The sequence below is a fragment of the Phocoena sinus genome, chromosome 17 (assembly GCF_008692025.1).
Source record: "Phocoena sinus isolate mPhoSin1 chromosome 17, mPhoSin1.pri, whole genome shotgun sequence".
Lineage (NCBI taxonomy): Eukaryota > Metazoa > Chordata > Mammalia > Artiodactyla > Phocoenidae > Phocoena > Phocoena sinus.
Window position 1 is genome coordinate 41,658,398 of NC_045779.1, and position 12,182 is coordinate 41,670,579.

The following is a 12,182-nucleotide window of genomic DNA, read 5'->3' on the forward strand; positions in this document are numbered from 1 at the left end:
GTTTTAGATTTCTGAGCTGCTTTTTGAATTCCTCACAATTCTGTTCCTTCTCTTATCTATATGAGAAAGATAAACACTAACCAGACTTCCACAGGCCAACCCAGGGTTCTTCTAAAATCTATTTGGATGGAAATAAATTAATATAATGTTGTACATTTATGTGGTGTGTATTAAGTACCATAGCATCCATTACAAGTCTCTGTATACATTCTTTTGTAATTTGTGGGATTTTTCCCTAAATATTTTTTTATTTATTTACTATATTTGGTTGCAACAGGTGGGCTCCTTAGTTGCGGCTCGCCTGGCTCCTTAGTTGCAGCACGCAGGCTCCTTAGTTGCGGCATGCATGTGGGACCTAGTGTCCTGACCAGAGATCAAACCCGGGCCCCCTGCACTGGGAGCGTGGAGTCTTAACCACTGCTCCACCAGGGAAGTCCCTGTAATTTGTTTTTAAAAATGTAATTGATTTTGAACATTATTCTGTAGCAGTCTGTTATGAATTTATCATTTTTATAAATTAGTTATTGTTGGACATTGAGATAGTTCCTACTTTTTCACTTATAAATAGTACGGCAATGAATATATTAAATTAATTACATCTTTTGTATACTTATACATTTATTTTCTCAAGATCTATTTCCTGAAATTTGAGGGTATGCATAATTTGAAGGTTTTTGATAGTTTGTCAAATTGATCTCCCCTAAAGTTGAATGCCTTAACACTCCCATCTGCCATGTTTCCCTTACCCTCATCGGTCGAGTGCTATTTTTCATCTTTGTAAACCTGATAATAAAAACATCATTATAATTTGTGCTTGTGTGCTAGTAATAAGTAGAAAATTCTTAAGTTAGATCTTGAACTTTTAATTCTTAACATCTTTCATTGTCTTTATTTTGGCATAAAATTACCGAATTCTTTAAAAACCAAGCTTGGTGAGTTTTGAAGAAGCTGCCTTTAGGGAGAAAAGTCATTTTAAATGGTAATGTGTTGAAGAGGAGTAGAAAGAAAATGATTCACTGAAAGTCACTGAGGTCTGCATCGCCCTCCATACAACATGCTCTGCATGGCTTGTTACTGCACGTGTGGCTTAGTGGTCAAGGATTTGGGTGAATTTTATACACGATGTCGAGGCTTCCTGCCCCTGCAGCTCCTACCTCAGCACCCCAACTTCCTGGCTTTTTAGTCAGACCACCGGCTGTGTGGAGAGTGAGCAGAGCCACTGGCAAAAGGCTTCAGACCCTCAAATCCCACTCACTGCAGTTTGCCACTCAAGGGTAGACTCCCCTTTAGCTTCTGCCTGTTTTGGGCCCTTCAGCCCTGCCTTCAAATAGAGTCTGTGTGCCTGTGTGTGTTTATTCCAGATTTTATCATTTTTACCTGGAAGAAGGTTAGTCTGACCAAGCTACCCTGTGCCATTACCCAGAAGCCAGCACCTCCCACTGCTCTCAAAAAAGGCACTTTAACTGTGTAGGCATTTACATCTTTATTGGAAATGCTTACTTGAGATATTGAGTCAGAGGACCTAGATTTACCTTGTGTCACTGCCACATAGCTATGTGACCAGAGCCTTGGTTTCTTCATTTACTAAATAGGAGTAATAGCTAAGAAAACATTGTGAAGGGTGACTGTGAGGTTAGTTGAGCTAATGGATGGGAAGATGCATCATTCATTTATTTATTCAGTAAACATTTGCTGAGGGTCTCCTGTGTGCCGGGCCGTGTTGTAGCTGCTAGGGTTTGGTGGTGAATAAGAAAAATCCCTGCCCTGTCTGTGGTGCTTTTATCAACTGCAAACAATATTATTTATCATAATGACCTAATAAAAGGCATCTTATAGATTGTTCACAGCACTGTCTCCAACCTGTGTGTAATGTGTTAATATTTCATTATATATGTATCTATCTCTACTAACCAGACTGCATTTCATTGAGAACATAGACCCTGCCTTCATTTTTCTATCCCTTGTGGAGACTCAGTCATTATTAGTTTAAACAAATATGAACACATATATGTGTTACAGTTTCACATAACAGTTTACCTGATTAGTAGCTCTCACAACCTAAATTCACTGTTACTCTTTAATAAGTTTTATCACTAGTGATTCCCTGGGAACCCAAATCACAACATGTGTCAGTTTTGCTCTGTCCTTAGTCGGTAAAGGGAACAGCGCTTACCGCCTAGCTCTGCAAGTAGATGATGGATGTACTCTTGTCATTTCAAGTCTGTTTGGGAAATATACCAAATATTTAATTTATTCCAGATTACAGAAATGTCAAATAGGAAATAAGGTCATTGAAATAAGTTATTGGTCATTGAAATAACTTTAGAGACAACAGGCCAGGTTTTTCTCCCATCACAGTGTTTAGTGGGTGAACGCTCCTGGTGTTGCAGGGGCCATTCAAGAATGCTGACTGGGCGTATGGGGCCCCAGACACTGGGTATTTCCCCTCCGCAGTTTAACCTTCAGTTATAGATTTGTCATTTTGGAGGCCTCACATCAGAAAGAGTTCTTGTCTTAAAAGAACCTTCTGTTCACTGCTAAAATAATGGATGACTTCTTACATAGTACACAACAGAATATGTCCAAGCATTCCTTTTTTATTTGTATTAAAATTCTCAGTGAGTCCAGGGTTTTGTTTGTTTGTTTTAATAGAGAAGCAAGAGCGTTGTTGAGTAAACTGAAGATTTGAGTAAATTCAACATATTGTTCAAGAAAAATGCCCTTTCCATCTCTTTCTCATTGTTGATCTCTGGTTTCAGATAATTGCCATTCAGAAAACACTTTACTAAAATAGCATTATGCATTTTCATATTAACATTATCACAGAAAGTCTCACTGTAGGAAATAATCACCACCAAGTATGAATGCAGCAGGCTTCCCTGGTGGCGCAGTGGTTGAGAATCTGCCTGCTAACGCAGGGCACACGGGTTCGAGCCCTGGTCTGGGAAGATCCCACATGCCGTGGAGCAACTAGGCCCGTGAGCCACAACTACTGAGCCTGCGTGTCTGGAGCCTGTGCTCTGCAACAAGAGAGGCCGTGATAGTGAGAGGCCCACGCACCGTGATGAAGAGTGGCCCCCGCTTGCCGCAACTAGAGAAAGCCCTCGCACAGAAATGAAGACCCAACACAGTCAAAAATAAACTTAAAAAAACCAAAAGTATGAATGCAGCTTAAGACAGCATTCTGAGTACACAACAGAACATTTACCTCACTTCTGAAAAGTGTTGGCGAGCACTCCTTTTGTTGTTAAATGTCTTCTTTTTTTATAAAACAACTTTCTTGAGATATAATTCTCATATCATAAGGTTCTCCCATTTAAGTGTACAATTTAGTGGTTTTTAATATATTCACGGAGTTGTATAAACACAGCTCTGTGGTTAAACAATGTAATTTTAGAACACTTTTACCATATGACGTTTGCCCTTACCCCCATCCCCTGGTAACCACTAATCTATTTTCTGTCACTATGGATTTGCCTCTTCTGGACATTTCATATAAATGGAATCATATAATATGTGGTCCTTTGTGACTGGCTTCTTTGACATTTCCAAGGTTCATCCATGCTGTAGCGTGTTATCAGAACTTCCTTTTTATTGCTGAATTATATTCCATTGTATGAATATACCATACAATGGAATATTTTGTCTATCCAGTCCTAAGTTGACAGACATTTGGATTGTTTTTACTCTTTTGCTATTACAAATAATGTTGCTGTGAACATTTGTGCACAAGTTTTTGTGTGGACATATGTTTTCATTTCTCTTGGGTATATACCTTGGAGTGGAGCCACCGGGTCACATTTAACTGTTTGTTTATTTATTTATTTATGGCTGCGTTGGGTCTTCGTTTGTGGTGCGTGGGCTTCTCGTTGCGTGGCTTCTCTTGTTGTGGAGCATGGGCTCTAGGCGTGTGGGCTTCAGTAGTTGTGGCTTGTGGGCTCTAGAGCGCAGGCTCAGTAGTTGTGGTGCACGGACTTAGTTGCTCCGCGGCATGTGGGATCTTCCCGGACCAGAGCTCGAACCCATGTCCCCTGCCTTGGCAGGCGGATTCTTAGCCACGGCACCACCAGGGAAGTCCCCATATTTAACTGTTTAACCTTTTGAGGGACTTCCAGACTGTTTTCTAAAGCAACACTGTTTTACATTCCCACCAGCAATGTAGGAGGGCTCCGTTTTTTCCACATCTTTAACCTTTTATTTATTTATTTATTTATTTATTTATTTATGGCTGTGTTGGGTCTTCGTTTCTGTGCGTGGGCTTTCTCTAGTTGCGGCGAGTGGGGGCTGCTCTTCATCGCGGTGCGCGGGCCTCTCACTGTCGCGGCCTCTCTTGTCGCGGAGCACAAGCTCCAGACGCGCAGGCTCAGTAGTTGTGGCTCACGGGCCTGGTTGCTCCGCGGCATGTGGGATCTTCCCAGACCAGGGCTCGAACCTGTGTCCCCTGCATTGGCAGGCAGATTCTCAACCACTGCGCCACCAGGGAAGCCCACACATCTTTAACCTTTTAATCAAAGAATTTCAAAGCTAGAAAGGGGCTTTGAAATCATTTTGTTTTAATCTGATTGCACATGATTGGAATGAAAGTACAAAGACTTCGTATTTTAAACATCTCCCATGAGCTCATGCTTTCTATTTCCAGCATGTCTTTATTCTGGACCTTAATTTTAATTATCTTTTGTGGATATTTCATTGTGAAAATGGAAATGTTTTAGTGAATTGTACTGATCACAGAGCAAATTAATGTGCTATGAACGTTGTTTTTTTTTAAGTTGACTTGTATTATAAAATCATATATAATGATATAGAATAACGATCCGAAAGACCCAGAGTTAAAGTGTGATGAGAATCGGTTAATGAATTGCTTGCTCTTTGGGGGCAGTAAATGTTTGCGGCAATTGCTCCTTTCAACTTCCTTTTCTTGGAAATTCTTTCTCCTTTCAGCCCCACCCTTCCCCATCACCTTCTGTGTAGTAAGGCTACAGTATCACCCTTGGCCAGAAAGCTACTATATCCAACATTTGTAATTTTAAAGCCTTCTCGGTTTAGTAGAGTTAATGTGTGTTTAAAATTTATATAAATGAACATTTTGCAATATGGCTTTATCCATGATGATATCGTAAATTGTCTGAACTTTGAAAATTAAATCTCTAACAATCGCTACTTACTTACAGGGTTACTTGATTAGCTGTGTTTGGAACTGCTACCGATACATCAATGGCAGGAACTCCTCTGACGTCCTGGTTTATGTTACCGGCAATGACACTACGGTAGGTGCGATGTCACTTCACGTGGAGATCTCCACACATCCACTATACGATGGCTTATAAATATTTCTAGTGTTTGCTGCTTTTTTTACTGTTGTTGAAACATGTTCACGAGCTGCTTAGTCATCAAAGGATTCATAGTTGAATGAAATGTGTTTTGTTTTCCTTACAAGACATTAAAATCTAGTTGGCTCAACTCTGGTTCATTTAAAAAAATATTACAAATAGATAATGTATGTGCCTCTCCACATTTATGTATCTTTCTTTTTTTTGGCTGAGTGGCATGTGGGATCTTAGTTCCCCGACCAGGGATTGAACCCATGCCCCCTGCATTGGAAGCGCGGAGTCTTAACCACTGGACCACCACGGAAGTCCCAACATTCACGTATCCTAAACCTGCATTATTAAAAAAACATGGTAGGGCCTCCCTGGTGGCACAGTGGTTAAGAATCCGCCTGCCAATGCAGGGGACATGGGTTCGAGCCCTGGGCCGGGAAGATCCCACATGCCACGGAGCAACTAAGCCCGTGCGCCACAACTACTAAGCCTGTGCTCTAGAGCCCGTGAGCCACAACTACTGAAGCCCGCGTGCCTAGAGCCTGTGCTCCGCAACAAGAGAAGCCACCGCAATGAGAAGACCACGTACTACACAGAAGAGTCGCCCCCGCTTACCACAACTAGAGAAAGCCCATGCTCAGCAACAAAGACCCAATGCAGCCAAAAGTAAATAAATAAATTTATTTAAAAAAAAAAACATGGTAGGTAATTCTAGGTATCAATTCTGCATAGTTTGACTATACTGTCTCACTAGACATGTGAAATTAAACGTAAAAATGTGATTTTATAGGTAGAGAGATAAGAATGGCAGAGATTACTGTATCTTTAAAACTTGCCCCGCACATCGGGCTTCCCTGGTGGCGCAGTGGTTGAGAGTCCGCCTGTCGATGCAGGGGACATGGGTTCGTGCCCCGGTCCGGGAAGATCCCACATGCCGCGGAGCAGCTGGGCCCGTGAGCCATGGCGGCTGAGCCTGCGCATCCGGAACCTGTGCTCTGCAACGGGAGAGGCCACAACAGTGAGAGGCCCGCGTACTGCAAAAAAAAACAAAAACAAAAAAACAACTTTCCCCGCATATGAAAACCTTAGCAAAAGAATTTAGGTGAACCGTGTTCTGCCACTAGTTGTTCATACTTAACTTTTTTAAACCTATCAAATATGATTTTGAGAAACATGCCTTCACTGGAAGAGTCCTCAAAATCATTTGTCCTTTATGTAATTATCTTGCCTGGCTCGTGGTAAAAGTACAAGTCCTCTAGGTACTAATCTCTTTGTGTCTCCATCACCACGTGTGATACTCAGTACAAGTAAATGCTCGAGGAGTGGTTAATGGAAGGGATGGGTGACATGAGCCTGTGGGATGGGTCCAGGTGGATAGGATTGGAGGGGACAGAATGGACAGGACAGATAAAGGATAAATATAAATGGTGTGTCTGTTCTAAACTAGAATGGCGTTTTATATTTGGTTTTGTATTTTTTATTATTTTATTTTAAAAAAATTTATTTTATTTATTTATTTTTGGCTGCATTGGGTCTTCGTTGCTGCGCGCAGGCTTTCTCTAGTTGCGGTGATCGGGGCTACTCTTCGTTGCGGTGCGCGGGCTTCTCATTGCAGTGGCTTCTCTCGTTGTGGAGCATGGGCTGTAGGCACGTGGGCTCAGTAGTTGTGGCTCACGGGCTCTAGAGCACAGGCTCAGTAGTTGTGGCTGGTTGAAGCCCTGGTTTTGTTTTTTAAATTGTGGTGACTTGCTTACTCTGTGGCCTTGCTGAAGTAATTTAGTCTGTCCCTGACTTGACTTCCTTGTGTATAAAATGGGGATAGGGCTTCCCTGGTGGCGCAGTGGTTGAGAGTCCACCTGCTGATGCAGGGGACACGGGTTCGTGCCCCAGTCTGGGAAGATCCCACATGCCGCGGAGCGGCTGGGCTCATGAGCCATGGCCACTGAGCCTGCGCGTCCAGAGCCTGTGCTCCGCAACGGGAGAGGCCACAACAGTGAGAAGCCTGCGTACCGCAAAAATAGATAAATAAATAAATAAAATGGGGATAAAACAACTTCAGACTTTATACTAAATACACAGGTGCAAGCTGATATCACTGAGATCTCTGTGGGATTTCTGAGAGAAAGCGTGTTATACGTGAATAGTTTTCTTAAGTCCTCAGCAGGGAATCGTTGGTTTGAATCAGAAGTGCATGAGCAGTGGTTTAAGAGGAGGCTCTGCCGCGATCAGATGTACAAACCCAGCGTGCCCAGGTGCTGGGGGGCCCTTTGGGGGCCGTGCAGAATCCTTTGCACTGATCACAGTAGACACATCCTGCCTACTAACCCTTTAGAGAATCCCTCTTGGGTCAGTACATCTCTTTAAAGAAATAACTGTTCATAGTTGCTATAATTTTGATAAAATTACTGGTGTACAGAATTTTTTCCTTCTCTCTGAGTTTCTGAGTGTTAGTTATCTATCAGTATCTTTCTGTTTTTTCTTTAAAAAGATATCTCAGAGTACTTTTATTGCCCTGCTGAACTAATGAAAAGTCTAAAAAGTTTGAGCTGCTAAACAAGCAAGGTATGTTAGAGCCCCATCCTAAATATTATGAATGTGTGGGACTTAACAAAACTACCATCTTTGAAAAGTATCTCAGCGAAGATAATGCCCATATCACATGTGTTTGTTTGGTATACTTCTGGTGGTTGTTTTTTCATTGCTTTCTGAAGGGTTATGTGTATTTTTAATAGAAGCAAGGTGGAAGGGCTGGGTACACGTTGTATAAATACACCTGAAATCAAAGGATATTCTGAAATTGTAGAAATTGGGGTGCTTGGAGAATTTACGAATCATGAGTGAGTCGCTAAAATGCATCCAACTAGCTTTTTAGAGGAAGTTTTATTTTCCACCCTTTGAAAGATTCAAAGTTAGGTATGGATAGCAGGTAAGCTGTATTTAGGCTAACATACATTCAAAAATAGTTGTACTTTCCAGCTAGACATCCTAGCTCTTCTAATAATAGACCTTTCTTCAGAAAGGCTTCCAGCTTGGCAGTAGTTTGTAGTAACTAGGGTTTGGGACCATGGACTAGTGCCAGCTGTGATTGTTTCCTTGTGTGTTGACAGAAGGTCCTGGGGAATTGCTTGATGATCATTATTATTGGTCATTATCTTCTCAGTCATTCTGTATCAACTTGCCTTTTTTGTTTTTGTTTTTTTTTTTTTGCGTTATGCGGGCCTCTCACTGTTGTGGCCTCTCCCGCTGCGGAGCACAGGCTCCGGACACGCAGGCCCAGCGGCCATGGCTCACGGGCCCAGCCGCTCCGCGGCATGTGGGATCTTCCCGGACCGGGGCACAAACCCGTGTCCCCTGCATCGGCAGGCGGACTCTTAACCACTTCACCACCAGGGAAGCCCCAACTTGCCATTTTTAAGATAAGGAAACTGATGATTTGTTTCTACTTTCTAAAAGTTCACAGCGAACCGTTTTTTCCTTTTTAAAACAAAGAATGGTATTCCTGGGGAAAGGAGTTTTATCATTTCTCATAGCTTGCACGGATAGTCCACTTAATAGATCACCACCTGAAGTCTCAGCTTTCTGGCAGCGTTTTTAAAGGTTGTTTTTTTAAAAAATAGGGCTTCCCTGGTGGCGCAGTGGTTAAGAATCCGCCTGCCAATGCAGGGGACACAGGATCTCTGGTCCAGGAAGATCCCACGTGCCACGGAGCAGCTAAGCCCGTGCGCCACAACTACTCAGCCTCTGCTCTAGAGCCTGTGAGCCACGGCTGCTGAGCCTACGCGCCACCACTACTGAAGCCTGAGCGTGAGCTTGTGCTCCACAACAAGAGAAGCCACCGCAATGAGAAGTCTGCGCACAACATGAAGAGTAGTCCCCGCCCGACACAACTAGAGAAAGCCCGTGCGCAGCACTGAAGACCCAACACGGCCAAAAATAAATAAATAAATATTTAAAAAATAACGGTATTGTGGATATTTTTCTAAAGAGTACTTATTATATCTAAAATAATAATTCTTAATATAAAATATATCCAGTGAGTGTTTAGATTTTCAATCGACTCCTGTTAATTTTCCTAGCAATTTATTTGAAACAGGATCTGTGAGTCAGTATGCATTTTAAGACTTTGTAATTTTTTTAAAGAAACAACTGGCCCACAAACTAGATTTTACTGATTGCATACCTATAATACAGATCTCTGTATTTCCAGTAAATAAGTGGTTGGATCTAAATGCTTCCTATATTTATATTCCCATTTTCCTTTTTTTGTAAGATTGCTTTATAGTTGATAATTTTTCTTCCATCAGGATGCAGGTGATGTCTGGTTGATTCTGTCTTTCTGGGATGTCAGCAACCATTGATATCATCAATTCATTTGGAATTGCAATATGATGACATGCTATCATTTTTCATATATTAGCTGGAATATTTCTATAAAGAGAAACTTTCCCTCGAGTAGTATTTAGTTACCCAGTGGTACTTGGGACAATGATAAATATATGTGCTTTTGTTCTGTTTATCAGTTTTCAAAATGACAAGTTGGTCCATCATTCTCTAGTGATGGTTTTTTTTTTTTAATGTAATAAATGAACTAATGAAAAGAGGCCTGTTATTAGAAGAGCTGGGGATGTTCCGTTGAAAAGTACAGCTATTTTGATTAATTTTATCAGTAACCGTAAAGAAAATTTACCTACTGTTCCATACCTATTTTAAGACTTTTTCAGGGGAAACCCAAAATCTTCCTCTGAACAGCTACACCATAGCTAACATCCTTATGAGTGTCCTAATTATGCTGTCTTTGCCCAGTTGGAGCGTCTTCAAGTTGGCATCTGAGTCTTTTTACACAACTCTGGTAGTGTGATCGCTTCCTTGCCGTTCTGGGCTCATCTTGTTCATATCCTGTTCCACACCTGGAATCAGCTATTTCTCCAAGGACCCCTGCTTCCTTTCAGTAAAGACCATAATCTGTATTTCTAGGGTTGGAGAATAGATTTTTTTTTTTAAAGGGGGCTCTGCATATTTAAAGGTTGTTTTGACTAGTACGAAAGGAGTTCAAGAACCAAAGGAGTTCTAATTAAAAACAAAAAAATACTGGAGCCTCACTCTGAGATCCTAAGTGGGGCCTGGAATGATCTAGTTCTGTCATTTTCCCTGGTCTCCATAGCTATATTAAGATCCTCATAGTGGTTATCACGTATGTTTCTCTTTTGTCCATGTCTTTATGGGGAATCCACACAGATACGTTGTGTCTTTCACTTCCTATCAAGTATTAAGCCAGATGGCTTTTCTCCCAGGCTGAAGAGTCTCAGGGTGACTTCTGTGGAAAGATACTGGGGCTCTTGTTGGTAGAAAATAAATGTGCTGCTTTTTTCTTCTCTAACACATATTATTAGCCAGGTATCTACTTTTCCAAATACTACTCAGGGAGAATAGATAGCGTTATTATATATTGGAGATCATTCTATGGATTAATTGCTCCAGTTTCCTAACTAAAGCAAAGCAAAAACCTTTGAAAGAAATGCCTTAAGACAGAGAGGTCACAAACTCTGTTAGTTCATAATGCCTCTTAGGGTCTTGGTATTTTTTTTCATGATGCCCTTAGGCTAGAAGACATACCTAGCTGCTTTCTTCATTAAGTAGTCAGGTCCAGACAACTTAATAGTAGTAGTTAGTGTAGTACCTAACAGGCTTTCTAGTGTTTTCCTTGGAAATTTTAAATATCCCAAGGTGTCCCTTTGAGTCACTGCCATACACGGTTAGGTACCCTAGAGAGATGGAACCTTCCCTTTAGAACATTGTTTTCAATAGAAATCAGATTCTGGATATATATTACATAATACCACATTCTCTCCCCTACCTTCATCAAAATCTGGCCTTAAGAGGAAAAATGTATTAAAATACTAAATAGTAGAAACAGATTTCTTTCACCTTAAAATTTATGCAAATCGAGATTTGAAAAATCCTTTTAATCTGCTAATACCAGTGCAGACTTGAGTCATGGCAGTACCCAGTGTTGCGTTAAATCCATGAGGAGGGAATCAATTGGGGCACTTTAAAAGCAGTGAGATGAATGTTTATCCAAAGTAGTATCCGAAATTCTGATTTCAGATAAAAGGATCATAGTCTTGGGCAATGTAGGAAAATGGCTATTTAGGGATAAATAGGAAAATTTTAAACTTCATGGAGTCCGTTATGCCATATCATATTGCAGGTGCTAATCTTGGTGAACACTATATACAGGTTTATTGTTCTGACTTCAAAAAGTGTTTTGGCAGGAATTCCCTGGCGGTCCAGTGGGTAGGACTTTAACTGCCTGAGACCAGGTTCAGCCCCTGGTCGGGGAACTAAGATCCCACAAGCCACATGGCAAAAAAAAAAGTGTTTTGTTGTGTGGGGCTGCCTTTTGATCCTGACTGCTTGAAAAACACAGTTAAGAAAAAAGTCAGTGACCTGGTGAAGGCCAGATTATCTCCCCAGCAGTCATTTCCCTGTAGATATCCCTGAGAGGCTGAGATTAATTGAGGCTGACCTTGGGCTGTCAGAAAGCCACAGAACACTCTCAGTTGACTGAGAAGGGTTGGAGGTGGGGTGGATTTATTTAGTAGTCGTCTCAATGACTTTCAAAAATTGTGCATAAAAAATTCCATTGTTTTTTTTCCCTCCTGCTGCTTTTAAAAATGAGTTTGTTCATTACTTCCTAGGCATAGATTACATGTGATTAGAAACAAGTTCTTGACTAGGTGACATGAGTTGTGTTTATTCTTTTCCCACATCCCACCCCCAGAGACAGAACGGGAGGGAATGAACTAAATTGATAGCAGGAGAGAGTTTTTAGACTTCAGAAGTTCCTTCATACCTGAGAAA

The 12,182-nt window shown here is 41.3% G+C and overlaps 1 protein-coding gene across 2 annotated transcripts in view; it reads left to right on the forward strand.

The window, feature by feature from the left end:
• LAPTM4B (lysosomal protein transmembrane 4 beta) overlaps positions 1–12,182 on the forward strand; it is a 69,945-nt gene that overhangs the window by 39,664 nt on the left and 18,099 nt on the right. For both annotated transcript variants that reach the window (XM_032610313.1, XM_032610314.1), the window contains exon 6: positions 5,172–5,267. In XM_032610313.1, the coding sequence (XP_032466204.1) occupies positions 5,172–5,267 (96 nt within the window). The remainder of the gene's footprint in view (positions 1–5,171; positions 5,268–12,182) is intronic.